At 68.1% G+C, this 25,460-nt stretch overlaps 3 protein-coding genes across 4 annotated transcripts in view; 2 read left to right on the top strand and 1 right to left on the bottom strand.

Moving 5' to 3' along the window:
* The window catches only part of CELSR2 (cadherin EGF LAG seven-pass G-type receptor 2), a 34,638-nt gene extending 16,316 nt beyond the window's left edge, over positions 1-18,322 (top strand). The window contains 24 exon segments of the mRNA XM_040616683.1: positions 153-327; positions 795-936; positions 1,746-1,866; positions 1,965-2,145; positions 2,631-2,732; positions 3,935-4,029; positions 4,105-4,314; positions 6,181-6,364; positions 6,826-6,969; positions 7,478-7,730; positions 8,185-8,352; positions 9,186-9,312; positions 9,786-9,986; positions 10,593-10,767; positions 11,821-11,933; positions 12,010-12,086; positions 12,591-12,717; positions 13,374-13,496; positions 13,583-13,713; positions 15,349-15,437; positions 15,546-15,695; positions 15,890-16,096; positions 16,232-16,469; positions 17,511-18,322. Coding sequence (XP_040472617.1) covers positions 153-327; positions 795-936; positions 1,746-1,866; positions 1,965-2,145; positions 2,631-2,732; positions 3,935-4,029; positions 4,105-4,314; positions 6,181-6,364; positions 6,826-6,969; positions 7,478-7,730; positions 8,185-8,352; positions 9,186-9,312; positions 9,786-9,986; positions 10,593-10,767; positions 11,821-11,933; positions 12,010-12,086; positions 12,591-12,717; positions 13,374-13,496; positions 13,583-13,713; positions 15,349-15,437; positions 15,546-15,695; positions 15,890-16,096; positions 16,232-16,469; positions 17,511-17,538 — 3,561 coding nt within the window. The 3' untranslated portion in view covers positions 17,539-18,322.
* Positions 18,323-18,422: 100 nt separating this feature from the next.
* Positions 18,423-21,798, bottom strand: PSRC1 (proline and serine rich coiled-coil 1). Of its 2 annotated transcripts, XM_040616682.1 has the most exons (7): positions 21,713-21,798; positions 20,922-20,976; positions 20,786-20,843; positions 19,497-19,821; positions 19,134-19,290; positions 18,757-18,941; positions 18,423-18,654 (listed from the first exon to the last, which is right to left on the bottom strand). In XM_040616682.1, exons 1-7 carry the CDS (start codon positions 21,764-21,766, stop codon positions 18,538-18,540), a joined length of 951 nt encoding a protein of 316 aa, XP_040472616.1. In that variant the 5' UTR covers positions 21,767-21,798; the 3' UTR covers positions 18,423-18,537. The 2 variants fall into 2 exon arrangements, with proteins under 2 accessions (XP_040472616.1, XP_040472615.1); XM_040616681.1 differs by having other exon boundaries at positions 18,757-19,290.
* Positions 21,799-22,080: 282 nt separating this feature from the next.
* PPIL1 (peptidylprolyl isomerase like 1) lies at positions 22,081-24,763 on the top strand. Its single transcript, XM_040617038.1, has 4 exons — positions 22,081-22,241; positions 22,953-23,107; positions 23,183-23,251; positions 24,450-24,763. The coding sequence occupies exons 1-4, from the start codon at positions 22,186-22,188 to the stop codon at positions 24,668-24,670; spliced, it is 501 nt and encodes a 166-aa protein (XP_040472972.1). The 5' UTR covers positions 22,081-22,185; the 3' UTR covers positions 24,671-24,763.
* The last annotated feature ends 697 nt before the right edge of the window (positions 24,764-25,460 follow it).

Here is a 25,460-nt window from a genome sequence, read left to right as displayed (position 1 = left end):
CCTGCTGTCACACCCAGGACGTGACCCCGGGCTCTGGGCATGGGGACAGGGACACAGGCGTAACTGCTGCGGGGGGGTATGGGGTGGCACGGGGGAGTCCTGGGTTCCAGTGAGGGAAACTGAGGCACGGTGACAATGCGGCGGCGATGCAGGGCGTGCGCGTGGGCGAGACGGCGGCCAGCGCGGTGGCACTGAGTGTGGCACAGGCGGCGCGAGTGAACGTGGAGGGGGGCTGCGCCCTGCCCGACCCCTGCGACTCGGGGCCCTGCCCCCCCCACAGCTACTGCAGCGACGACTGGGACAGCTTCTCCTGCCGCTGCCACCCTGGTGAGCGCCCGGGGACACCCCCGCAGTGCCACCCCCCCGGGTGCTGTCACCCCCAGCACTGCTGCCCTCCGTGTGGTGTGACCCCCCCTCCCCAGGCACCACATCTCCCCACCAGTGCTCCCTGGGCGCTGTCAAGCCCGTTGTCGCTGTCCCCAAGGCACTGCCAGCCACCTGTCACTGTCACCTGGGCACTGCCAATGTCCCAGGGCACTGCCACCCCCTTGTCACACATCCCAGGGCATTGCTGCGCTCCCTGGGCACCGCCACCCTTGTCACTGTCCTCAAGGCACTGCCACCCTCCCTGGGTGCTGCCATCCCCCTATCATTTGGGTACCACCTCCCTCTCTGGGCAGTGCCACCCCCTGTCACTGTCCCCAGGGCACAGCCACCCCCCCGTGACACCACTGTCCTCCCTGGTGACACCTGCTCCCTACAATGTCCCCAACCGTGCCCACCCTTGTGCCCAGGCTACTTTGGTGACAGCTGTGTCAGCGCTTGTGCCCTCAACCCCTGCCAGTCCCCTGCCACCTGTGCCCGCAAGCCGGGCTCGGCACACGGTTACACGTGCGAGTGTCCCCAGGGTCACTTCGGTCCCTACTGTGAGCACAAGTGAGTGGCAGCGATGCACGGGCACACGCGAGTGTGACAGGCACCTGTCATTTGTGTGTGCCCATCCCTCTTGCGGGGTGGGGGTGGGCGTGTGAGGGGACATGGTGGGTGTTGAATGGGCAGGGGGGCACATGGAGGGCACGGTGGGTGTGCAAGGGGCACAGCGGGTGTGCAAGGGTGACGGTGGCCGTGCAAGGGACAGAGTGGGCACACGGAGGGCACAGCGGAGGGGGCACAGTGGCTGTGCAAAGGACAGGGTGGGCACAGGGAGGGCACGGTGCCCGTGCAAGGGTCCCAGCAGGCGTGCAAGACTCCTGGTGGTCGTGCAAGCTGTGCGGCGGGGGGCGGCGGTTGTGCAAGGGCAGGGTGGGCCGGCGGGGCACAGCGGGCGTGCAAGAGCCCTGTAGGGCGTGCAAGGGGTGGGGGTGGGCACGGTGCTCGTGCCAGAGCCAGGCTGGCCGTGCCAGCAGCAGGGTGGCTGTGCGAGGGACGGGCAGCACCAGCCGCGGGGGCTGTGCCGCGCCGTGCGGTGCCATGCCACACCGTGCCGTGCCATGCCGTGCCATGCCGTGCCACACTGTCCCGTGCCGTGCCACATCGTGCCGTGCCGTGCCACACCGTGCCATGCCGTGCCACACCGTGCTGTGCCGTGCCACACTGTCCCGTGCCGTGCCACACCGTGCCGTGCCACACCGTGCCGTGCCGTGCCACACCGTGCCGTGCCGTGCCACATCGTGCCGTGCCGTGCCATGCCGTGCCGTGCCACACCGTGCCGTGCCACACCGTGCCGTGCCGTGCCACCCGGGCAGGGAGGCCCAGCCATGCCCGCGGGGGTGGTGGGGCCACCCCACCTGCGGCCCCTGCAGCTGCGATGTCACCAAGGGCTTCGACCCCGACTGCAACAAGACGACGGGCGAGTGTCGCTGCAAGGTGCGTCCCTGTCCCCGTCCCTGCGCCCCGTGCCCCTGGTGGCCCCAGGGGATGGTGCCACCCCCCTCCCCCACCCTGTGCCACCCCCCCCCCCGGAGAACCACTACCGGCCTGCGGGCAGCGACACGTGCCTGCTCTGCGACTGCTACCCCACCGGGTCCCTGTCCCGCCTCTGCGATGCCACCAGCGGGCAGTGCCCCTGCAAGGCTGGTGTCATCGGCCGCCACTGCGACCGCTGCGACAACCCCTTCGCTGAGGTCACCGCCAGCGGCTGCGAAGGTGGGTGACGGTGGCACTGTCACCCTGGATCACCCTGGGTGCTGGCAACCAGGTGGCACCGTCACCCTGTGTCACTCTGGGTGCCACCATCACCCTGCTGTTACCCTGTGTCACCTGCTGTCACCCTGAGTGCCAGCAACTGGGCAACCAGTGTCACCCTGCTGTTACCCTGCAGTCATACTGTGTCACTTGCTGCCACCCTGGGTTCCAGCAACTGGGTGCCACCATCACCCTGCTGTTACCCTGCTGTCACCCTGTGTCACCTTGGGTGCTGGCAACCAGGTGTCACTATCACCTTGCTGTTACCCTGTGTCACTTGCTGTCACCCTGAGTGCTGGCAACTCATGCCATTGTCACCCTGCATCACCTTGTGTCACCTGCTGTCACCCTGGGTGCCAGCAACTGGGTGCCCCTGCCAGCACCCTGCTGTTCCCCCTGCCATCATGCTGTGTCACCCTGGCATGACACCCCGCTTTGCCCTGCAGTCAACTATGACAGCTGTCCCCGTGCCATTGAGGCCAGCATTTGGTGGCCCCGCACCCGGTTCGGACTGCCCGCCGCTGCCCCCTGCCCCAAGGGGTCCATCGGTAGGTGGGGGATGTGGGGACGTGATGGTGGGTGGCACCGTGGTGGCATTGTGGGGATGGGGTCAGGGGAGTGATGTTATGGTGGCAGCGCTGAGATGGAGGGGACATGACACTGTGGTGGCACTGCTGGGACAGAACTCGCAGGGGTGATGCAATAGTGTCACCACGGGGTTGGGGTCAGGGAGGTGACACCGCGGTGTCGCTGCTGAGATGAGGTGAGACAACGGAGTGGCACTGCTGGGAAAGGGCAGAGGGGTGACATGGTGGTGGCACCACTGAGGTGGGATAGGGGGGTGACATAGCGGTGGCATTGCTGAGATGGGGCGGGGGGGGTGACATAGCGGTGGCATTGCTGAGATGGGATGGGGGGTGACATAGCGGTGGCATTGCTGAGATGGGGTATGGGGGGTGACATAGCGGTGGCATTGCTGAGATGGGGTAGGGGGGTGACATAGCGGTGGCATTGCTGAGATGGGGCGGGGGTGACATAGTGGTGGCATTGCTGAGATGGGATGGGGGGTGACATAGCGGTGGCATTGCTGAGATGTGATGGGGGGTGACATAGTGGTGGCATTGCTGAGATGGGATGGGGGGTGACATAGTGGTGGCATTGCTGAGATGGGATGGGGGGGGTGACATAGTGGTGGCATTGCTGAGATGGGATGGGGGGGGTGACATAGTGGTGGCATTGCTGAGATGGGATGGGGGGGTGACAGTGGTGGCATTGCTGAGATGGGATGGGGGGGGTGACATAGCGGTGGCATTGCTGAGATGGGATAGGGGGGTGACATAGCGGTGGCATTGCTGAGATGGGATAGGGGGGTGACATAGCGGTGGCATTGCTGAGATGGGGCAGGGGGGTGACATAGCGGTGGCATTGCTGAGATGGGGTATGGGGGTGACATAGCGGTGGCATTGCTGAGATGGGGTAGGGGGGTGACATAGCGGTGGCATTGCTGAGATGGGGTATGGGGGTGACATAGCGGTGGCATTACTGAGATGGGATGGGGGGGGTGACATAGTGGTGGCATTGCTGAGATGGGGTAGGGGGGTGACATAGTGGTGGCATTGCTGGGATGGGCCAGGGGTTGACGTGGTGGCATTGCTGCATGGAGGTAGGGTGGGGTGACCTAGCAGCGTCACTGCCGGGCCAGGGCAGGGGGGTGACACCACGGTGTCACTGCTGGGCCACCGTCCCACAGGCACAGCGGTCCGGCACTGTGACGAGCACAAGGGCTGGCTGCCCCCCAACCTCTTCAACTGCAGCTCCCTGGCCTTCGCCGCCCTGCGGGGCTGGGTGAGTGCCGGGGGGCGGCATGGGGACACCCATGGGTGCCACCGCCGCGTCCCTTCTGACGGTGCCCCCCGGCAGGCGGAGCGGCTGGCGCGGAACGAGTCGGCACTGGACCCGGCGCAGTCGCGGCGCGTGGCCCTGCAGCTGCACGATGCCACGCGGCGCACGGGCAGCTACTTTGGCAGCGACCTGCGGCTGGCGTACCGGCTGGCCAGCCGCCTGCTGCAGCACGAGAGCGCCCAGCGCGGCTTCCGCCTCGCCGCCACCCAGGACGTCCACTTCACCGAGGTGGGCACCGCCGGGGGGCTCGGGCAGGGCCGGGCACCAGGGTGGTGGGCACCCACCTGGGGACAGGGGCATTGGTGCAGGAACCCAGACACCGGGGTGATGGTCACCCATCTGGGGAGGGGGTGTTGGGCGCCGCGGACCAGACACCAGGGTGATGGGCACCCACCTGGGGAGTGGGGATGGGGTGCTGGGGCAGGGGTCGGACACTGGGGTGATGGGCACCCACATAAGGACAGGGGTATTGGTGCAGGAGCCCAGACGCCGGGGTGATGGTCACCCATCTGGGGAGGGGGTGTTGGGTGTGGGGGACTAGACACTGGGGTGATGGGCACCCACGTGGGGACTGGGGATGGGGAGCTGGGGTGGGGCCTGGACACCAGGGTGATGGGCACCCATGTGGGGACAGGGGTGTTGCTGCAGGAGCCCAGATGCTGGGGTGATGGGCACCCATGTGGGGAGGCCGTGTTGGTGGTGGAGCCCAGACACCAGGGTGATGGGCAGCCATGTGGGGAGGGGGTGCTGGGACAGGGGCCCGGACAGTGGGGTGATGGGCACCCACCTGGGGACAGGGGGTGTTGGTGCAGGTACCAAGGCACCAGGGCGATGGGCACCTGCGTGGGGAGGGGGTGCTGGGGCAGGGGCCCCAACACCAGGGTGATGGGCACCCACCCACCTGTCAGGGGCTGTGTTGGTGCAGGAGCTCAGATGCTGGAGTGATGGGCACCCACCTGGGGAGGGGGTGTTGGTACAGGAGCCCAGATGCCGGGGTGATGGGCACCCACGTGGGCACAGGGGGTGTTGGTACAGGAGCCCAGACGCCGGGGTGATGGGCACCCACGTGGGCACAGGGGGTGTTGGTACAGGAGCCCAGGTGCCGGGGTGATGGGCACCCACGTGGGCACAGGGGGTGTTGGTACAGGAGCCCAGACACCGGGGTGATGGGCACCCACGTGGACACAGGGGGTGTTGGTACAGGAGCCCAGACGCCGGGGGTGATGGGCACCCACATGGACACAGGGGGTGTTGGTACAGGAGCCCAGACGCCGGGGTGATGGGCACCCACGTGGGCACAGGGGGTGTTGGTACAGGAGCCCAGACGCCGGGGTGATGGGCACCCACGTGGGCACAGGGGGTGTTGGTACAGGAGCCCAGACACCGGGGTGATGGGCACCCACGTGGACACAGGGGGTGTTGGTACAGGAGCCCAGACGCCGGGGTGATGGGCACCCACGTGGGCACAGGGGGTGTTGGTACAGGAGCCCAGACGCCGGGGTGATGGGCACCCACGTGGGCACAGGGGGTGTTGGTACAGGAGCCCAGACGCCGGGGTGATGGGCACCCACGTGGGCACAGGGGGGTGTTGGTACAGGAGCCCAGACGCCGGGGTGATGGGCACCCACGTGGGCACAGGGGGTGTTGGTACAGGAGCCCAGACGCCGGGGTGATGGGCAGCCTTTTGAACAGTGCCAGGGCACCTCCTCCGTGCCTTAGGCTGCAGGGGAGTGTGGGCTGGCAGAGGCCTGACGCCAGGGTGATGGGCACCTTTTGGAATGGGGTGGGTGCTGGGGCAGGGGGTGCCTGGGAGCAGCTGGCAGTGCCAGGGCACCTCCTCCATGCCCCACACCCCAGGGGATCGCTGAGCTGCGTGTGGGGTGGGCTCAGTGCCCCCCTTCATAAGCCCAGATGCCAGGGTGATGGGCACCCCCTCAACCTGGCGGGTCTACAGCCCACCCAGCGCCAGCTGTCAGTGCCAGGGTACCCCAGCCTTGCAGGGAAGCGCAGCAGAGGGAGGGAGGGGAGACCCCTGCCCAGATGCCGGGGTGATGGGCACGCGGCAGCACGGCCCACCCCATCCCATCCTGGCAGAACCTGCTGCGGGTGGGCAGTGCCCTGCTGGACGCCAGCAACAAGCGGCACTGGGAGCTGATCCAGCAGACGGAGGGCGGCACGGCCTGGCTGCTGAAGCACTTCGAGGACTATGCCAGCGCCCTGGCGCAGAACATGCCCCAGACCTACCTCAGCCCCTTCACCATCATCACCCCCAACATCGGTCAGTGGGGACCCCCGGGGGCAGGGGCACGCGCGTGCCTGGGGCGGGCGTGGTGCTGGGGACGTGGGCATGGGTATGCCTGGGGACACGTGTGGCCCCAAGGACATGTGTGTGCACAAGGACATATGTGCTGGGGACATGGGCATGTGTGTGCCAGGGGACACAGGTCTGCGTGTGCCCAGGGAAAACACATGTGCGTTGTGACATGGACATGAACACCACGGCTCCCCTGCTGCGTGTGCCTGGCATCAGGGGCACTTGCGTGTGTGTGCACGAGGGATGCTGCCATGCGTGTGCCCGGGGGACACGTGCCCAGGGACCTGCACCGTGGGGGCCAGGGGCCATGGGTGCCACGCACATGGGGTGGTGGAGTCCATGGGTGGTGGGTTCCGTGGGTGCTGGGCACGTGGGGTGCCGGGTCCTTGGGTGCCTCAGGGCCCTGGGGTGACACGGTGCCACAGTGGTGTCGGTGGTGCGGCTGGACAAGGGCAGCTTTGCGGGCACCCGGCTGCCACGCTACGAGGCGCTGCGGGGGGAGAAGCCCCCCGACCTGGAGACCACCGTCATCCTGCCTGACAGCGTCTTCCGGCCCCCCGAGGGCAGGCGTGAGTCCAGGGGGTGAATGGGGGGATGGGGGGGGCACCCCAGCACATCCACGGGCTGGCAGGGTTGGGGACCCCAGTGTAGCAGTGGGACTGGCAGGTCTGAGGGGACCCTGGCATGGAGCTGGCAAGGTTGGGGACCCCAGGATGGGGCTGGCAGGGTTGGGGACCCCAATGTGGCAATGGGGCTGGCAGGTCTGGAGGGACCCTGGCATGGGGCTGGCAGGGTTGGGGACCCCAGTGTGGCAATGGGGCTGGCAGGTCTGGAGGGACCCTGGCATGGGGCTGGCAGGGTTGGGGACCCCAGTGTGGCAATGGGGCTGGCAAGGCTGGGGGGACCATGACATGGGGCTGGCAAGATTGGGGACCCCAGGATGGGGCTGGCAGGTTTTGTGGAACACTGGTACGGCTGTGGGACTGGCACAGCTGGGGACCATGGCATGGGGCTGGCAGAGTTGGGGACCCTGGTGCTGGCAGAGCATCATGCCAGCCTCCTGCGTGCGCACGCCAGACCCCTCCGCTGGGCACGGGCAGCCAGCACAGGGCACAGGCAGGCAGGAGGAGGAGGAGGAGGATGATGAAGAGGCTGCAGAGGAGGAGGAGGAGGAGGAGGAAGAAAAGGAGGAGGAGGAGGTGACCCTGGTGACCCGGCGCAAGCGCCACCCGGCACTGGGTGAGGGCCAGGCCATCGCCAGTGTCATCATCTACCGCACCCTGGCTGGGCTCCTGCCCGAGCAGTACGACACCGACAAGCGCAGCCTCTGGTGCCCAGGGGACGGGGGGACAGCGGGGGGCCTGGGGCATGGTGGGGGCAGGGGGCACTGGGAAGGTGCCCATGGGGTGCCAGCACCAGGGAGAGCATCCGTGGGGTGCTGGGAGATGGGGGGACAAGGAGGTCCCCCCAGGATGCCCAGGGTTCCCTGGGGAGGAACTGGGAAGGGTGCCCGTGGGCTGGCAGGATTTGGGGGGGGGGCACAGGAGGGGTGCCTAGGGGATGTCCGAGGGTGGCGGCACAAGGAGCCGGGGCAAGGGAGTGCATCTGTGAGGCACTGGGACAATGGGGACAGGGGTGTCCCCAGGGCATCCCCAAGCAAGGGGGTGCTGGGAGATGGGGGGGCTGAGGAGGGCGCCCACGGGGTGCCAGGAGACAGCAGGGCACCGGCAAGGGTGGCGGGGTGCCCGTGCCTGGGTGGGGACCCTGACCCCACCGCCCCCCAGGGTGCCCAAGCGCCCCATCATCAACACGCCGGTGGTGAGCATCAGCGTGCACGCGGGGGGGGCACAGGCCCCGCGGGCGCTGGCCAAGCCCATCACCCTCCAATTCCGGCTGCTGGAGACCCAGGAGCGCTCCAAGCCCATCTGCGTCTTCTGGAACCACTCCCTGCTGTGAGCCGGGATGGGGACACCCGGGGGACAGGGGACATGGGGACAGAGTGGGGCGGGAGCCCTGACGGGCAGGGAGGGACAGGTGGCACAAGGTGGGTACCGCTGGGTGGGTGGTGCCAGGATGAGGCTGCCTTGTCCCTGGGTGGCATGGGTGGGTGGCATGAGGATGGCTGTGCCCACCCTGGCAGGTGACACGGGGACAGGGTCACGCCAGGCAGCCCTGCTCTTGGTGGGTGACATAGGGACAGGGTCATGCTGGGCAGCCCAGACCCTGGTGGGTGACACGGGGATGGGGCTGTGGGTGGCATCCCTGGTATGGGTGGGTGGCATGGGGGCAAGACGTTAGGGGGGCAGCCCTGTCCCTGGTGTCACAGGTGGGTGTCAGGGACAGAGTGCTGGTGGGGGTCCCTGGGTGGGTGGGTGTCTCCGGGTGGGCAGGTGTCCCTATGTGGGTGGGTGTCGCCAGGTGGGTGGGTGTCCCTGGGCGGGTGTCCTGGGTGGGTGGGTGTCCCTGGGTGGGTGGTTGCCCCCAGGTGGGTGGGTGTCCCTGGGTTGGTGTCCCGGGTGGGTGGGTGTCCCAGGTGGGCAATGTCCCTGGGTGGGTGTCCCTGGGTGGGTGTCCCAGGTGGGTGTCCCAGGTGGGTGGATGTCCCCGGATGGGTGTCCCTGGGTTGGTGTCCCGGGTGGGTGGGTGTCCCTGGATGGGTGTCCCTGGGTCGGTGTCCCAGGTGGGTGGATGTCCCTGGATGGGTGTCCCTGGGTCGGTGTCCCTGGGTGGGTGGGTGTCCCGGGTGGGTGGGTGTCCCCGGCGGTGGCTGAAGGTGCCGGCGCAGGGCGGGCGGCGCGGGCGGCTGGTCAGCGCGGGGCTGTGAGATCGTCTTCCGCAACCGGAGCCACGTCAGCTGCCAGTGCCACCACCTGACCAGCTTCGCCGTCCTCATGGACATCTCCCGCCGCGAGGTGGGACACGGGGACACGGACGGACAGGAGGGGGACGACAGGGGACCCTGGGGCATGGGGGTGGCTGGGGACATGGGGCACACAGGGGATGGGGTTGGTGTGGGGGGATCGGGCTGGGCAGGTGCCATGTGGTGGGGTGTGTCCTCGGGGGGCATGTCTCAGTGGGGCGTGTCTCGGGGGCGTGTCTCAGCGGGGTGTGTCCTCGGGGGGCATGTCTCAGTGGGGCGTGTCTCAGCAGGCGTGTCTCAGCGGGGTGTGTCCCCGGGGGGCATGTCTCAGTGGGGTGTGTCTCAGGGGGCGTGCCCCCTGGGGGCATGTCTCAGTGGGGTGTGTCCCCAAGGGGCGTGTCTTAGTGGGGTGTGCCCCAGTGGGGCGTGTCTCAGTGGGGCATGCCCTGGGGGGGTGTGTCTCCGTGGGGCGTGGCCCTGGGGGCACATGCCCGGCACATGCCAACGGGTGCCCCGGTGCCGCAGAACGGGGAGATCCTGCCGCTGGCGGCGCTGACGTACGCCTCGCTGGGCGTGGGGCTGGCGGGGCTGCTGCTGGCCGTGCTGGTGCTGGGGGGGTTGCGGGGGCTGCGCTCCAACCGCCACAGCATCCGCCGCCACGGTGCCACCGCGCTCCTGCTCGCCCAGCTCGTCTTCCTGCTCGGCATCAACCAGGCCGACCTCCCGGTGCGTGGGGCGTGGCCGGGTGGGGCCAAGGGGGGGGCTGCCCCACTGCCAAGGCATCGTGGTGGGTGGGGGTCTTGGGGGGCAGGGCCCGGTTGTGGGTGGGGCTTTCAAAGGGGTGGGGCCTCATGGGGGGGGTCTTTTCAACGGGTGGGGCCCCCAAAAAGGGTGAGGCATCTCTAAGAGGGTGAGGGTGGGGGACCCTAAGGGGGTGGGGGTCCCTGAGGAGGTGGGGGCCCCTAAGGGGGTGGTGGTCCATGGGGTGGGGGACCCTAAGGGGGTGGGGGTCTCTGAGGTGGTGGGGGTCCCTGAGGTGGGGGTCCCCAAGATGTTGGGGGCCCTTAAGGAGGTGGGATGGGGTGAGGGCATGGCTACTGGGGGAGGAGGGAGCTACAGTGAGGGGTGTGGCTTTCATGGGCGGGGCTGCAGAAGAGGCGGGGCTCCAAGGGGGCAGTGCCTGTGGTTTGCATGGGTGGGGCTCCCGTGGGTGTGATGCCCGTGGCCACAGAGGGTGGAGCTCCAGGGGCAATGTCCACAGTTTGTGTGGGCGGGACTGCTGTGGGTGTGGTGGGCGGGGCCGTGGGCGTGGCATTGACGTGCGGGGTGCAGCTGGCGTGCACGGTGGTGGCCATCCTGCTGCAGTTCCTCTACATGAGCGCGGTGGGCTGGGCGCTGCTGGAGGGGCTGCACCTCTACCGGCGCCGCAGCGAGCCCCGCCACGTTGACCGCGGGCCCATGCGCTTCTACCACGTCCTGGGCTGGGGGCTGCCCGCCTTCATCACCGGTGAGCACAGGGCCCCGCCCACCCCGCCGGGCCCCGCCCCTGGCATGCCCACCTCCCCTGGTGGTGGCTGCCGCATGGCCACGCCCCCTTCTGGGTTTGGTCCCGCCCCTTGAACCACCTCCCCCGATCAGCTTGGGGAAGTTGGGGTGTCATTTCCATATGTAGTCACACCCCCAGCAGCATGACCACACCCCGTATCACAGCTACACCCCATATCACAGCCACTCCCCAAGCACGTAGCCACACCCCATGTCATAGCCACGCCCTGTCTTAGCCACGGCTTGTGTCATAGCCATGCCCCAAGCACTTAGCCATGCCCCATATCACAACCACACCCCAAGAACATAGCCACGCCCCATATCACAGCCACACCCCAAGCACATAGCCACACCCCATGTCATAGCCACGCCCTGTTTTAGCCATGCCCTGTGTCACAGCCATGCCCCAAGCACTTAGCCATGCCCCATATCACAACCACACCCCAAGAACATAGCCACGCCCCATATCACAGCCACACCCCAAGCACGTAGCCACACCCCATGTCATAGCCACGCCCTGTTTTAGCCATGCCCTGTGTCACAGCCATGCCCCAAGCACTTAGCCATGCCCCATATCACAACCACACCCCAAGAACATAGCCACGCCCCATATCACAGCCACTCCCCAAGCACGTAGCCACACCCCATGTCATAGCCACGCCCTGTCTTAGCCACGCCCTGTGTCATAGCCATGCCCCAAGCACTTAGCCATGCCCCATATCACAACCACACCCCAAGAACATAGCCACGCTGCATGCCATAGCCACGCCCCATATCACAGCCACACCCCGAGCACATAACCATGCCCCATGCCATAGCCACACCCCATATCACAGCCACACCACAAGCACATAGCCACGCCCCATGTCATAGCCACAGCCCATAGAGCCATTCCCCCAGTGCAATAGCCACGCCCCCTAGCATGACCACGCCCCCTAGCGTATAGCCCCACCCTGCCTCACCGACACGCCCTGCCCCACCGTGGCCCCGCCCCTGAGGCTGCCTGTGCCGGCAGGGCTGGCGGTGGGGCTGGACCCCGAGGGCTACGGCAACCCCGACTTCTGCTGGCTCTCCATCCACGACAGCCTGGTCTGGAGCCTGGCGGGGCCCATCGCCTGCGCCGTGGCCGTGCGTATGGGGGCTGGGGGGGGTGGGGCCACCCCTGGGTGCCCCCCGCCACCTGCTCACCCCGCTGCCTCTGCAGGTCAGCATCTTCTTCCTTGTGCTGGCGGCCAGGGCCACCTGCACCACCCCGCAGGGCTTCGAGAAGAAGGGCACGGCGTGAGTCACCCGGGTGCTGGGGCACCCATGGGTGGCAGGGGGCACCCATGGGAGGCGGTGGGGCACGGGGGGCTGGGGCACCCATGGGTGGCAGGGGGCACCCATGGGAGGCGGTGGGGCACGGGGGGCTGGGGCACCCATGGGTGGCAGGGGGTACCCATGGGAGGCGGTGGGGCACGGGGGGCTGGGGCACCCATGGGTGGCAGGGAATACCCATGGGAGGCGGTGGGGCACGGGGGGCTGGGGCACCCATGGGTGGCAGGGGGCACCCATGGGAGGCGATGGGGCATGGGGGGCTGGGGCACCCATGGGTGGCAGGGGGTACCCATGGGAGGCGGTGGGGCACGGGGGGCTGGGGCACCCATGGGTGGCAGGGCAGATGGGGGGCCCGTGGCAGGGAGGCGGCCTCAGTGCCTGTGGGGGACCAGAACCAGCAGTGCGGGCAGGGCTGCGGGCAGGGCTGCGGGCAGGGCTGCGGGCAGGGGCTGACAGCGCTGCCCCCAGCTCCGGCCTGCAGACAGCGGTGGTGGTGCTGGCGCTGCCCAGCCTGGCCTGGCTCCTGGCCCTGCTCTCCGTCAACAGCGACGCCCTCCTCTTCCACTACCTGTTTGCCATCTCCAACTGCCTCCAGGTGACCAGGGTCGCCCCACCCCACCCCACCCCCCCTACATCCTCTGCACAGGTTTTGCCCCCCCAGTACCCCCCATGCTTCCCCATACCCTCTATACCTCCCCATGCCCCTATACCCTCCTGCAGCCCCTGTATCCTTTGCATCCCCCTGTCCCCTATACCTCCCCCTGACCCCTATATCTCCCTGTGCCCCTACACCCCCCCTACACCTTCTTTAACCCCACCCCTGTGCTCCCCATAGCTCCCTATAGCACCCTGAGCCCCCAGTACCTCCACCCCCCATACCAGTGTCACCCTACACCTCCCCACATCCTGATATGTCTCCACACCCCTATACTCCTATACCCCTGCCCCTATAGCTGCCCGGCTGGGGACACCCGTGGGGCCACAGGGTGGGGGGTGATGGGAACAGGGGGCACCCCAGCAATGAGCCCTGCTTTTGGGGGGTGCCTGGGGGGTACCAGAGGTCCTCACCTATTTTGGGAGGGCACCCAGTGGGCACAGAGGGTCCCTTGCTTGGGGTGTCAGTGGGGGGGCACCCTGTGGGTGTGGGGGACCCTCAGCCTGCCTGGGGTGCCAGTGGGGTCCCTCACAGTGTGCAGATGGGGGCTGGCCAGCCACCACCCATGCCCACGTGTCCCCCCCTCTGCACCCCAGGGCCCCCTCATCTTCCTCTTCTGCGTGGTGCTGAGCAAGGAGGTGCGGAGGAGCCTGCGGCTCAGCTGCACCCGCAGGCGCAGCCCCGACCCCGCGCTGGCCACCAAATCCACCCTGACCTCCGTGAGTGCCGGAGGGGCTGGGGGGGTGGGGGACAAGGGGGACAAGGGACACCCGCCATGGCTGTGATGTCCCCATCCCCCTGGCAGGCCTATGGCTGTGACAGCACCTACGTGGCGGGGCGCCTGTACCCGGCACCCACCGGCGGCTCCACCGGCTCCCTGCACAGCACCGCACGCTCCGGCAAGAGCCACCACAGCTACATCCCCTTCGTGCGCCGGTACCGCGCTGGGACGGTGACATCTGCGGCGTGGCGGGGTGGCATGGCCACACCATGGCAGGGTGGCATGATGCTGGGGTGGCATGTTGGTGGGTTGGTGGGATGACGGGTTGGTGGGATGGTGGGTTGGTGGGATGGTGATGGTTGGTGGGATGGTGATGGTTGGTGGCATGGTGGGTTGGTGGCATGGTGGGTTGGTGGGATGGTGATGGTTGGTGGGATGGTGGGTTGGTGGCATGGTGGGTTGGTGGCATGGTGGCTTGGTAGGATGGTGATGGCTTGGTGGGATGGTGGCTTGGTGGCATGGCAGCACTGGCAGGGTGGCATGATGCTGGGGTGGCAGGATGGCAGGGTGATGGGTTTGTGGGGTGGCACAGTGGCGAAGTGATGGGTTGGTGGCATGGCAGCATGGTGGCAGTGTGGTGGGATGGCTGGAGTGGCATAGTGGCAGGGTGGCATGGCTCTGGGGTGGCAGGGTGATGGGTTGTTGGGGTGGGAGGGTGGTGGGGTGATGTGTTGGGTGGTGGGGTGGCAGGTTGTTGGGGTGGTGGGGTGATGTGCTGGGTGGCAGGGTGACGGGTTGTTGGGGTGGGAGGGTGGTGGGGTGATGTGTTGGGTGATGGGGTGACGGGTTGTTGGGGTGGGAGGGTGGTGGGGTGATGTGTTGGGTGATGGGGTGACGGGTTGTTGGGGTGGGAGGGTGGTGGGGTGATGTGTTGGGTGATGGGGTGACGGGTTGTTGGGGTGGGAGGGTGGTGGGGTGATGCGTTGGGTGATGGGGTGACGGGTTGTTGGGGTGGGAGGGTGGTGGGGTGATGCGTTGGGTGGTGGGGTGACGGGTTGTTGGGGTGGGAGGGTGGTGGGGTGATGCGTTGGGTGATGGGGTGACGGGTTGTTGGGGTGGGAGGGTGGTGGGGTGATGCGTTGGGTGATGGGGGTGACGGGTTGTTGGGGTGGGAGGGTGGTGGGGTGATGCGTTGGGTGATGGGGTGACAGGTTGTTGGGGTGGGAGGGTGGTGGGGTGATGCGTTGGGTGGTGGGGTGGCAGGTTGTTGGGGTGGGAGGGTGGTGGGGTGATGCGTTGGGTGGTGGGGTGGCGGGTTGTTGGGGTGGGAGGGTGGTGGGGTGATGTGTTGGGCGATGGGGTGACGGGTTGTTGGCGTGGGAGGGTGGTGGGGTGATGCGTTGGGTGGCAGGGTGGCAGGGTGATGGGGTGGGAGGGTGGTGGGGTGATGTGTTGGGTGGTGGGGTGGCAGGTTGTTGGGGTGGGAGGGTGGTGGGGTGATGTGCTGGGTGTCAGGGTGATGGGTTGTTGGGGTGGGAGGGTGGTGGGGTGATGTGTTGGGTGACGGGGTGATGGGTTGTTGGGGTGGGAGGGTGGTGGGGTGATGTGTTGGGTGGCAGGGTGGCAGGTTGTTGGGGTGGGAGGGTGGTGGGGTGATGCGTTGGGTGGCAGGGTGGCAGGGTGATGGGGTGGGGTGGTGGCGTGGCAGCACACGGGGGTGGCAGGGTGATGGGATGGTGGGGCAGTGAGGTGATGGGGTGGGCGGTGGGACGCTGATGGGTGGCAGGGTGGCAGCGTGGCCGGGGAGGGATGGCAGGCACCCATGGGTGCGGGTCTCTGCTCTCTGGCAGGGAGGACTCGGGGCTGGCAGGCAGCCCAGGGCAGCAGGCACTGGCCGAGCCGGGGGGGCTCTTCCTCGACACCCAGGACCAGCCCGAGGGTAGGGCCACCACGCGTGCAACAAGTGCACCCGGCCTCGGCCCAGAGCCGGGGCGGGGGGGGGGACGGACACCCTGGGCACCCCCTGACCTGCGTGTCCCCCTGGTAGAGCACGACACGGACTCGGACAGTGACCTGTCGCTGGAGGATGACCGGAGTGGCTCCTACGGCTCCACGCACTCCTCCGAGAGCGAGGACGAGGGTGTCCCCCCAGGCTGGGACACCCTGCCCGGGCCCCCCCTGGCCCCCCCTGCCTCCGGTAATGCCAGCGTAGGGGACACCCAGTGGGGATGGGGTCCCTCAGCCTGTCCAGTGTGCTGATGGGGGACACCCAGTGGGGATGGGGGTCTCTCACCCAGTCTGGGGCACCAGTGGGGGTCACCCAATGGATTTGGGGGGGGTCCCTCAAGCTGTGTGGGGTGCTGATGGAGGGGTCTGCCCCCTTGCCCGCAGGTGACAGCCTGGTGGCCCCGGGGCAGCCATACTGGCCAGGGGAATTCGTGACAACAGCCAGCGAGAGCGAGGGGCACGGGGGCAGCGAGACCCTGCGGGTGGAGCCGGCGGGGGGCGAGGGACCCCTCCGGGGTGAGCCCCCCCGCCTCAACGGCGAGGGACTCCCCAGGGACCCCCTGCTGCTGCCCCTGCCCCACCCCCACAAAGGTACGGGACGCCCCGCACCCAAGAGGGTGTTATGGGGGGGGGGGGGGGGGCACCTCAAGGCTGGGAACTCCGCCCCCTCCCCCCCGCCCCCCCAAAAAAAAAACTCAACACCTGGGTGATGCCCCCACCCCACAGGCATCCTGAAGAAGAAGTGCCTGCCCCCCATCAGTGAGCGGGGCAGCACCCAGCGCCTCGGCCCCCCCCCGCCACCCCCTGCGGGCACCGCCGCCTCCTCAGGCAGTGAGGGCAGCCGGGTGGGGGGCACTGCCGCCCCCCGCCCTCGCCAGACCCTGCAGGAGCAGCTCAGCGGCGTCACCCCCATCGCCATGAGCATTAAGGCAGGCACCGTGGACGAGGACTCCTCCGGCTCCGAGTGAGTACCTGATGGATGGGTGCCAGGGTGCCCCTTGGGTGCAAGGGTGGCTGGGCTGTTGGGTGCCCGTTGGGTGCAAGAGTTCCCACTGGGCGCCCTTTGGGTGCTCGGGTGCCCGATGGGTGCCCATCAGCTGCCAGGGATCCTGTTGGGTGCCCGTTGGGTGCAGGAGTCGCCATTGGGTGCCCATCAGGTGAAGGAGTGGCTGTTGGATGCAAGGGTGGCTGTTGGGTGTCCACAAGGTGCCAAGGTTCCCTTTGGACACCCATTGGGTGCAACACTGCTTGTTGGGTGCCCGTCAGGTGCTGTGGTTGCCATTGGGCACCCATTGGGTGCAAGACTGGCTGTTGGGTGCCCATCAGGTGAAAGAATGGCTGGTGGGTGTCCATCAGATCTAACCATGCCCATTGGGTGCCCGTTGATGGCCTGGTGGGTGCCCATTGGGTGCAAGTTGCATCTTCATCAGGTCTAAGAAAGCTCACTGGGTGCCCATTAATGGCCTGTTGGGTGCCCATTGATGCCCGTTGGGTGCCCATCAAGTCTAAGAATGCTCATAGGGTGCCCGTTGAGTGCCCATTGACACCCACTGATGGCCCATTGATGCCCATTGGGTGCCCACTGGGTGCCAGGGTGCCTGTTGCATGTCCATCAGGTCTAAGAAAGCTCATTGGGTGCCCATTGATGGCACGTTGGGTGCCCATTGATGCCCATTGGGTGCCCATCAAGTCTAAGAATGCTCATAGGGTGCCCGTTGAGTGCCCATTGACGCCCACTGATGGCCCATTGATGCCCATTGGGTGCCCACTGGGTGCCAGGGTGCCTGTTGCGTGTCCATCAGGTCTAAGAAAGCTCATAGGGTGCCCATTGATGGCACGTTGGGTGCCCATTGACACCCGCTGGGTGCCCATCAGGTCTAACCATGCCCATGGGGAGCAGAGGAGCAGGGTGGCATTGTGGTGGGCACCCGGGGGGGGGGGGTGGGTGTCCCTGCCCACAGGCACTAACCCTCCCTCTTCTCTCCTCTCCGCCCCCCCCGCCCAGATTTCTGTTTTTTAATTTTCTCCATTAACCTGCGGGGGCCGGGGGGCTCCTGCCCTCCCCCCCCCTTCCATCTCCCCCCATCTGGGCGAGCGCTGGGTGCTGCGGGCGCGGAGGGCACCCTGGCACCCGCCTCACCCCCGATCACGCATCCGTCTGTCTTGTTTTTTATTCCTCCCCCCACTTCGTGCCCACCCCCTGCCCGTCTGTCTGTCCACCCCCACCCCCCCCTTCCCCAGGAGCGACGAGACCTCCATCTAACAACCCGGCGGGCGCTCCCTGCCCGTGCCACCGTGCTGGGGACACCGGGACAGGGTGGTGGCACCAGGATGGGAGGGGGGGCACCGGGACAGGGGGTGGCACTGGGATGAGGGGGCATCAGGAAGGGGCAGGGAGCCACAGACACCCCCCCAGTTGCACTTTGGATCCTGGTAGGGATTTGCCCCTCAGCCCATTGGCACCCTGGGGGGACAGATGTGGCATAGGGTGCCCCCCCCCACCCGCCCCCAGCATCATCCACAGCCCCCATGCCCGGTGAAGGGTTTTATTTAAAAAATACATGAAAAATACAAAAAAAAGGATATATAATCCCCCCCCCCCTCCATGGTGCCAACCCCCCCCAGGTGGGGAGCTGGGGGGGGGGGCACATAGTGGGAGGGGGAATCAGTTGTAGGGTGCAGGGATGTGTGGACCCCCCCAGTACTTTGCCCCCTGCCCAAGGGTGAGGCTCAGGCGGTGGTACCCAGGGGCAGGTGGCACCCAGCAGAGGGTGTTTGCGGGGGGTGGGGGTGGGGTGGGGGACCCCTGGTTGCTGGGAGGGGCGAGGGGGGGGTTTCCTACTGCTGATGTGACCTTTTGTAATTAAAGCAAAATCCAACCTGCGCCTCTGCCTCATTCCTGGGGGGGGGCCTGTTCTGTGCTCCCCGCCCCTCCGTGCCTCAGTTTCCCCAGATCCCCCCTTCCTCACCCATGCACCAGGATGGGGGGTGTCCAGGCACCCCGAGCTCCTCCGCGGGTGGGGGGTGGGGTGTCACCTCGGGGTGCTGCTCATCGCCGTCTTCCTGGGGGGGGCGGAGGCGGCTGGGGGCAGGTCCGGGTTTGCACCCCGAGCCGGTGGCCGGGGGGGCTGCCCGTGCCGCCCCCACACCTGCAATGGGGAGAGCAGCCATGGGGCAGGGGAAACTGAGGCACGGGGGGGGGGGGAGCAACCCCCTGCCCCCCCGTCCCCGCCAGCAGCACCCATCCTTACCTCTGGCCGCGGGTGCCCTCCCACCCGGTGCAGCCCCCCCCCGCCAGGGTCCGTCCAGGTGCCCTGGGGATGGCGCTGGGGGCGGGGGGGGCGGCTGGAGGGGACGGGGACGGTGGTGGCCCTGGTGCGGGGCTGGCGGGTGGCGGGGGGGCAGGGGGCAGCGCCCCCCCTCACCTTTGGCTGGCCTGGGGAGAGAAGGGCACGTGGGGGGCACGGCGGGGGCACCCAGACCCCCACCCCGCGGTGGGGCTTGGGGGTGGCTTTGGCACCCACTTGGCCCAGGGTGCTGGGACCCTGGTGGGGTGCGGGTCCCCATGGCGCGGGTGCCCCACGGCGGGGATGCCCATGTTGTCCCCATCCCCGCACAGAGCCGGTACCTGCTGTCCCCACCTGGAGGGGCTCTGACTTGCCCCGGGCTGCAGCCCCCTGCCCCTGGGCGGGGCAAGGCCGAGGGGGGCCCTGCCGGTTGGGGGGGGGCACTCTGGCCCCGGGGGGTCCCTTGGACACCGCTGTGGGGTGACAGCTGGGTGACACCTGGAAGCAGAGAGGGGACACACAGGGACGCTGGTCGGTGGCCGCCCAGTGCTGGGGTGGGGGGGCACTGGGGACATGCAGGTGGCACTCGGTGTCCCCCACCCCAAGACGGGTTTTGGGGAGTGGGGGGGGGGTGTCCAGAACTTCAGCCCTGGTGGGAACAGCGTGTGGGGCCATACTGGGACCCCCCCCGAGGTGCCACCTACCTTCCGGGTGCTGGGGATGGTGGTGGCAGTGGGGGCACCCCGGGGCTTGGCGGGGGGCCGGGTGGTGGCCGGGGGGGGTCCCCGCGGCTCCACGGTGGGCAGCAGTGCCCGCACCGGGCTGTCCTTCACCACAAAGGTCTCGCGGCGGGGGCTGCGGGGGCCGTGGCGTGCCGAGGGGGACAGGTGACATTGCTCCAGCTGCGCTGCCAGGCGTGTGGCCTCCCGCACCATCTCCTCCAGCCGGGCACCGTGCAGGGGGCTCCAGCGCCCGCTGCCCCCCCCGGCCCGCGCCCCCGCTTCACCCTCATCCTCCTCTTCCTCCTGGCTGCAGGATGAAGGGCAGCGTCAGCCCTACCTGGCCCCCTGAGCCCCCCCCCCCCGCCCCGTGTCATCTGCCACCATGGCCAGGAGGTGGCATGTCCCCCCTGCCCCGTGCCACCCAGAACACCAGCCACAGGATGGCACAACCCCCACGTCCCCCAGGGCCCTCTTCGTGGGGTGGCACGTCCCCCGTGTCCTCTAGGGTGCTGGCAATGGGGTGCCACGTCCTCCATGATGCCGGGACCTTGGCCATGGGGTGCCATGTCCCCCAGGAGCCTGGCCATGGGGTGGCATGTCCCAAGGAGACTGGCCATGAGGCTGACGTCCCTCGGGACCATGGCCATGGGGTGACATGTCCCCCAGGAGCCTGGTCATGGGGTGGCATGTCCCAAGGAGGCTGGCCATGAGGCTGACGTCCCTCGGGACCATGGCCATGGGGTGGCATGTCCCCCGTGTTGTCAGGACCTTGGCCATGGCGTGCCACGTCCCACATGTCCCCTAAGACCCCATCCATGGGGTGCCATGTCCCCCAAGATATCAGAACCTTAGCCATGGGGTGGCACATCCCCCGTGTTGTCAGGGCCTTGGCCATGGGGTGCCGTGTCCCCTAGGACCCTGTTCATGGGGGATGTGCTACCCCATGTCCTTCAGGGCCCTATTCATGGGGTGGCACATCCCAACTGTCCCCTGGGACCCTGTTCATGGGGTGGCACGTCCCCAGTGTCCCTGCTGTAGGGTGCCACATACCCCAGGACCCCATCCATGGGGTGGCTTGTCCCCCCATGTCCCTCAAAACCTTGGCTACAGGGTGACAGGTCCCCCATGTCCCCCTTAACTGTCTATGGGGTGGCATGTCCTGCAGGACCCCATCCATGGGGTGGCATGCCCCCCAGAACCCCGTCTGTGGGGTGGCATGTCCCCCACGATGCCAGGACCCCATCCATGGGGCGGGTTGTCCCCCCCCTCACCTGTCAGAAGGGGACAGGAGCCCGAAGTCGAAGCTCTCCTCGGTGACAAAGCGGACATCTGGGGGGACATGCGGGTGAGCCCCGGCCCCCCAGCGCGGGGGGCACATGGGGGGCCGCGGCGCTGGCACTGCCATACCTCGCTCCTCCGCCATCGCCTCCGCCTCGGCCCACGGTGCCAGCGCAGGGGCTGCCTGGGGGCGAGCTGAGGGTGACCCACGACACCCGCCCGTCACCCATGACCCCCACCCGTGTCCCCACAACCCCCCACCCTGTGTCCCCAAGCCCCGGTGGGGCAGCCGGGTGGCACCGGCCAGCGCCCGGGGACGGCACCGCCAGTGCCAGCACAGTCGGGCTTTGTGCTGCCGGGGACGGCACCGCTGGCGCGGGCACGGCTGAGGGGCCAGATGTGGGGACCCCCGTGCCCCCCACCCGGGGAACCCCCAGCCCCACACCGAGGGGTCGCAGCCCAGCACCCCGATCCTGGGGGTCCCAGCCCCACACTAAGAGGGTCCCAGCCCCGCACCCTGATCCTGAGGGGTCCCAACCCCACATCGGGGGGTCCCATCTCCACACCCCGATCCTGGGGGGTCCCAGCCCCACACCGGGGGGTCCCATCTCCACACCCCGATCCTGGGGGGTCCCGGCCCCACACCGAGGGGTCCCAGCCCCGCAGCCCGATCTTGAGGGGTCCCAGCCCCACACCCCGATCCTGAGGGGTCCCAGCCCCACACCGGGGGGTCCCAGCCCCGCACCCCGATCCTGGGGGGTCCTAGCCCCACACCGGGGGGTCCCAGCCCAGCACCCCGATCCGGAGGGGTCCCAGCCCCCACCGGGGGGTCCCGGTCCCGCATCGGGGGGTCCCAGCCCCGCACCCCGATCCCCAGAGGACCCCATCCCCGCATTGGGGGGCCCCGGCCCCGCCCCCACCTCCGGGGGACTCCCCAGCCCCCACCGCAGGGTCTCCGCTCCCTCCTCCGCCATCGCGGGGGTCCCGGTGCCCCCCCCAAGCTCCCGGTGCCCGCCCCCGCTCACCGCCGCCCGCCCCCGCTCCCGGTTGGCCCCGCTCCGCTCCTGGCGCCCCCCCCGCTCACCGCCGCCCGCCCCCGGCTCCCGCTCGCCGCGCGCGCGGAGGGGGCGTGGCCCAGCGGAGAGGGCGTGGCCTCGTTCGAATTCCCCCTCCCCTGCGTCACAATAGCGGCGCGCCCGCCTGCCGCGCGGATTGGCCCGCCTCCTCCCCCCGGCCCCGCCAACCGCGCTCTCCTATTGGTCGCCGCCGGAAGGGGGCGTGTCCCCGGAAGCGCGCGGAGGCGCGGGGCCCTTCCGCCCGCAGCAGCACCAGCGGCGGCGGCAGCACCAGCGGCGGCGGCAGCAGCGGCGGCATCAGCAGCAGCGACAGCAGCATGGCCGCCGTCCCGCCCGACTCCTGGCAGCCGCCCACCGTCTCCATGGAGACCACGTAAGGGGCGGGGGCCGCCCTCCCCGCTACCGGCAGCGGGCGGCCCCTCCCGCCCCCTCGGCCCGGCCCCCCGGTACCGCGCAGCCCCAGGTGTCCCCCCGGTGTCCGTTAGCCCCCAGTCTCCCGGTACCGGACAGCCCCCGGTGTCCCATGGCCCCCAGTCCCAGACAGCTCCCAGCCTCCCTGGGTGCTGGGAAGCCCCCAGTGCCTCCCAGTACCGGCAGCCCCCGTTATCCCCCAGTACCAGCCAGTCCTGGTTGCCCCCCTCCAGTACTGGTCAGCCCCAGTTATCCCCCAGTACCAGCCAGTCCCGATTGCCCTCCCCCAGTACCAGCCAGTCCCGGTTCCCCCCCCCCCCCCCAAGTACCAACTAGCCCCCCTTATCCCCAGTACCAGCCAGTCCCGGTTCCCCGCCCCCAGTACCAGCTAGCCCCCCTTATCCCCAGTACCAGCCAGTCCCGGTTCCCCGCCCCCAGTACCAGCTAGCCCCCCTTATCCCCAGTGCCAGCCAGTCCCGGTTCCCCCCCCCCCCCCCAGTACCAGCTAGCCCCCCTTATCCCCAGTGCCAGCCAGTCCCGGTTGCCCCAGCCAGTCCCAGTTGCCCCTTCCCAATTCCTGCCAGCCCCACGTCCCCCCGGGGCCGGGCCGGTCTGAGCCCCTGTGAGGGGCACCATGGGGTGACCCCCCGGTGCCGGTGCTGGTGTGGTGCAGGATGGGGCCGCTGGTGCTGGAGCTGTACTGGAAACACGCCCCCCGCACCTGCAAGAACTTCGCCGAGCTCTGCCGCCGCGGCTACTACAACGGCACCAAGTTCCACCGCGTCATCAAGGACTTCATGGTGCAGGGGGGGGACCCCACCGGCACCGGTGAGAGACACCCCCTCGCCGCGGCCCCTCCCCTGCTGGGGGGTCCCGGCTGAGCCCCCCTCGTCCCCTCCCCAGGTCGTGGCGGTGCCTCCATCTACGGCAAGCAGTTTGAGGACGAGCTGCACCCCGAGCTGAAGTTCACCGGTGAGTGGGAACTGTCACCAACACCACGTGTGGGGTGGCGTGGCCCCCAGGACCCCATCCGTGGGGTTCCATGTCTCCCATGATACCAGGAGCCTGGCTATGGGGTGGCATGTCCTCCATGTCCGCTAAGACCCGATCCATGGGGTGGCATGTCCCCCAAGATACCAGGACCTTGGCCATGGGGTGCCATGTCTCCCGTGTCCACTAAGACCCTGGCCATGGTGGCATGTTCCCCATGTTCCCTAAGACCACATCCATGGGGTGCCGTGTCCCCCAAGATACCAGGACCTTGGCCACGGGGTGCCATGTCTCCCATGTTGTCAGGGCCTTGGCCATGGGGTGGCATGTCCCCTGTGACACCAGGACCTTGGCTGTAGGGTGGCATGTCCCTCAGAACCCTGGCCATGGGGTGGTGTGTCCCCCATAATACCAGGACCTTGGCCATGGGACAGCGTGTCCCCCGTGTTGCCAGGACCTTGGCCATGGTATGGCATGTCCCTCAGAACCCTGGCCACGGGGTGGCATGTCCCTCAGAACCTTGGCCGTGGGGTGGCGTGTCCCCCATGATACCAGGACCTTGCCCATGGGGTGCCATGTCTCCCGTATCCTCCAGAACCCTGGCCATGGGGTGGCATGTCACTCAGAACCTTGGCCATGGGGTGGTGTGTCCCCCATGATATCAGGACCTTGGCCATGGGGTGGCGTGTCCCCCGTGTTGCCAGGACCTTGGCCATGGTATGGCATGTCCCTCAGAACCCTGGCCATGGGGTGGCATGTCCCTCAGAACCTTGGCTGTGGGGTGGCGTGTCCCCCATGATACCAGGACCTTGGCCACGGGGTGGCGTGTCCCTCAGAACCCTGGCCACGGGGTGGCGTGTCCCTCAGAACCTTGGCCATGGGGTGGCATGTCCCTCAGAACCTTGGCTGTGGGGTGGCGTGTCCCCCATGATACCAGGACCTTGGCCACGGGGTGGCATGTCCCTCAGAACCCTGGCCATGGGGTGGCATGTCCCTCAGAACCTTGGCCATGGGGTGGCATGTCCCTCAGAACCCTGTCTGCGGGGTGGCATGTCCCCATATTCCCCAGCACCCTACCCGTGGGGTGGCGTTATCTCCCATCATACCAGGCCACCCCACCACCCCAGACCCCCAGGGCCCCCAGACCAGACCAGTAACACCATCCCTCCATCCATCTCAGGTGCCGGCATCCTGGCCATGGCCAACGCGGGGCCAGACACCAACGGCAGCCAGTTCTTCCTGACGCTGGGCCCGGCGCAGTGGCTGGACGGGAAGCACAGCATCTTCGGGAGGGTCTGCCAGGGCATGGGGGTGCTGGGCCGCCTGGCCATGGTGGAGACCAACGCCCAGGACCGGCCCTTGGACGACGTCAAGGTCATCAAAGCTTTTCCTTCAGGGTAGGGGGCTTGTGCTCTATGCCCCCTCCCCCCCCCCCCACCTTCCAGCCTCCGGTTTGTAGCGCTTGGTTGTAATAAAAGCGGTGGGACGCGGTGGGGACACCCTGTGTGGTGGGATTTTTTTTTTTTTTTTTTAGGGGGGCTGTGATGGAGGAGGTGGCCCCGTCGTGGTTGTGTGTGTGTCCCCCTGCAAAGGGGCTGGGGGGGCTGCCCCCCCGCTCCCTGGGATCGTGTCTCTGCAGGCAGCAGCTGGGCATGGTGCCCCCCCCACCCCCCAGCCCTTGGGACACAGCGCTGGCCTCGGCTGCTGTGAGGGGGGGGACAGGAGACCCCAACTGACCCCCCACCCCAGCTCTGGGGAGGGCAAGGGGTGCTGCCCTTTCCGCCATGCCCCCCCCCCAAAAAAAGTGTCCTGGGACCCCAGGGATGCCCCCCATCACAGGCCCACTAGTTCACTGGGCTTTGAGGGGGTGACACCCCCCCATGCAGTGCTGGGGACCCCCGGACTGGTACAGGGGTCCCCATGCACAGGGGTCCCCATGCCAACACACAGTGTGTGTGTCCCCTCTCTGGCACTGGGTACCCCCTGCTTCAGGGCCCCAGAGCCCCCCCAGGCCCCTTGGCTGTTTCTGTAGGACCTACAGTAATGCCTGGGCTGCAGCAGTCCTGGGGGCTCCAGTCTGCCCAGTGTCCCCAGTACAGCCCCACCCCAGTGGCCCCTCATCCTCATGGCCAAGGCACTGGGAGCACTACGGACTGGACTGGGAGGTGCCAGGGCAGGATGCAGGACTGGA

The sequence above is a fragment of the Falco naumanni genome, chromosome 17 (assembly GCF_017639655.2).
Source record: "Falco naumanni isolate bFalNau1 chromosome 17, bFalNau1.pat, whole genome shotgun sequence".
In the NCBI taxonomy this organism is placed as follows: Eukaryota; Metazoa; Chordata; class Aves; order Falconiformes; family Falconidae; genus Falco; species Falco naumanni.
Note: the sequence above shows the minus strand (reverse complement) of the source record. Positions and strands in the feature narration are given on the sequence as shown.

What these genes read in the sequence shown, in the direction of transcription:
- PSRC1 (XM_040616681.1), bottom strand. Translation starts at nt 21,766, where the DNA reads ATGGCGGAGGAGGGAGCGGAGACCCTGCGGTGGGGGCTGGGGAGTCCC. An exon ending in CTCCTGTCCCCTTCTGACAG is followed by an intron (nt 19,822 to 20,785) that starts GTGAGGGGGGGG and finishes TTCATCCTGCAG; the next exon opens with CCAGGAGGAAGAGGAGGATG. An exon ending in GAGGGCACCCGCGGCCAGAG is followed by an intron (nt 18,655 to 18,756) that starts GTAAGGATGGGT and finishes TCCCCATTGCAG; the next exon opens with GTGTGGGGGCGGCACGGGCA.
- PPIL1 (XM_040617038.1), top strand. Translation starts at nt 22,186, where the DNA reads ATGGCCGCCGTCCCGCCCGACTCCTGGCAGCCGCCCACCGTCTCCATG. An exon ending in ACCGTCTCCATGGAGACCAC is followed by an intron (nt 22,242 to 22,952) that starts GTAAGGGGCGGG and finishes GGTGTGGTGCAG; the next exon opens with GATGGGGCCGCTGGTGCTGG. An exon ending in GGGGGACCCCACCGGCACCG is followed by an intron (nt 23,108 to 23,182) that starts GTGAGAGACACC and finishes TCCCCTCCCCAG; the next exon opens with GTCGTGGCGGTGCCTCCATC.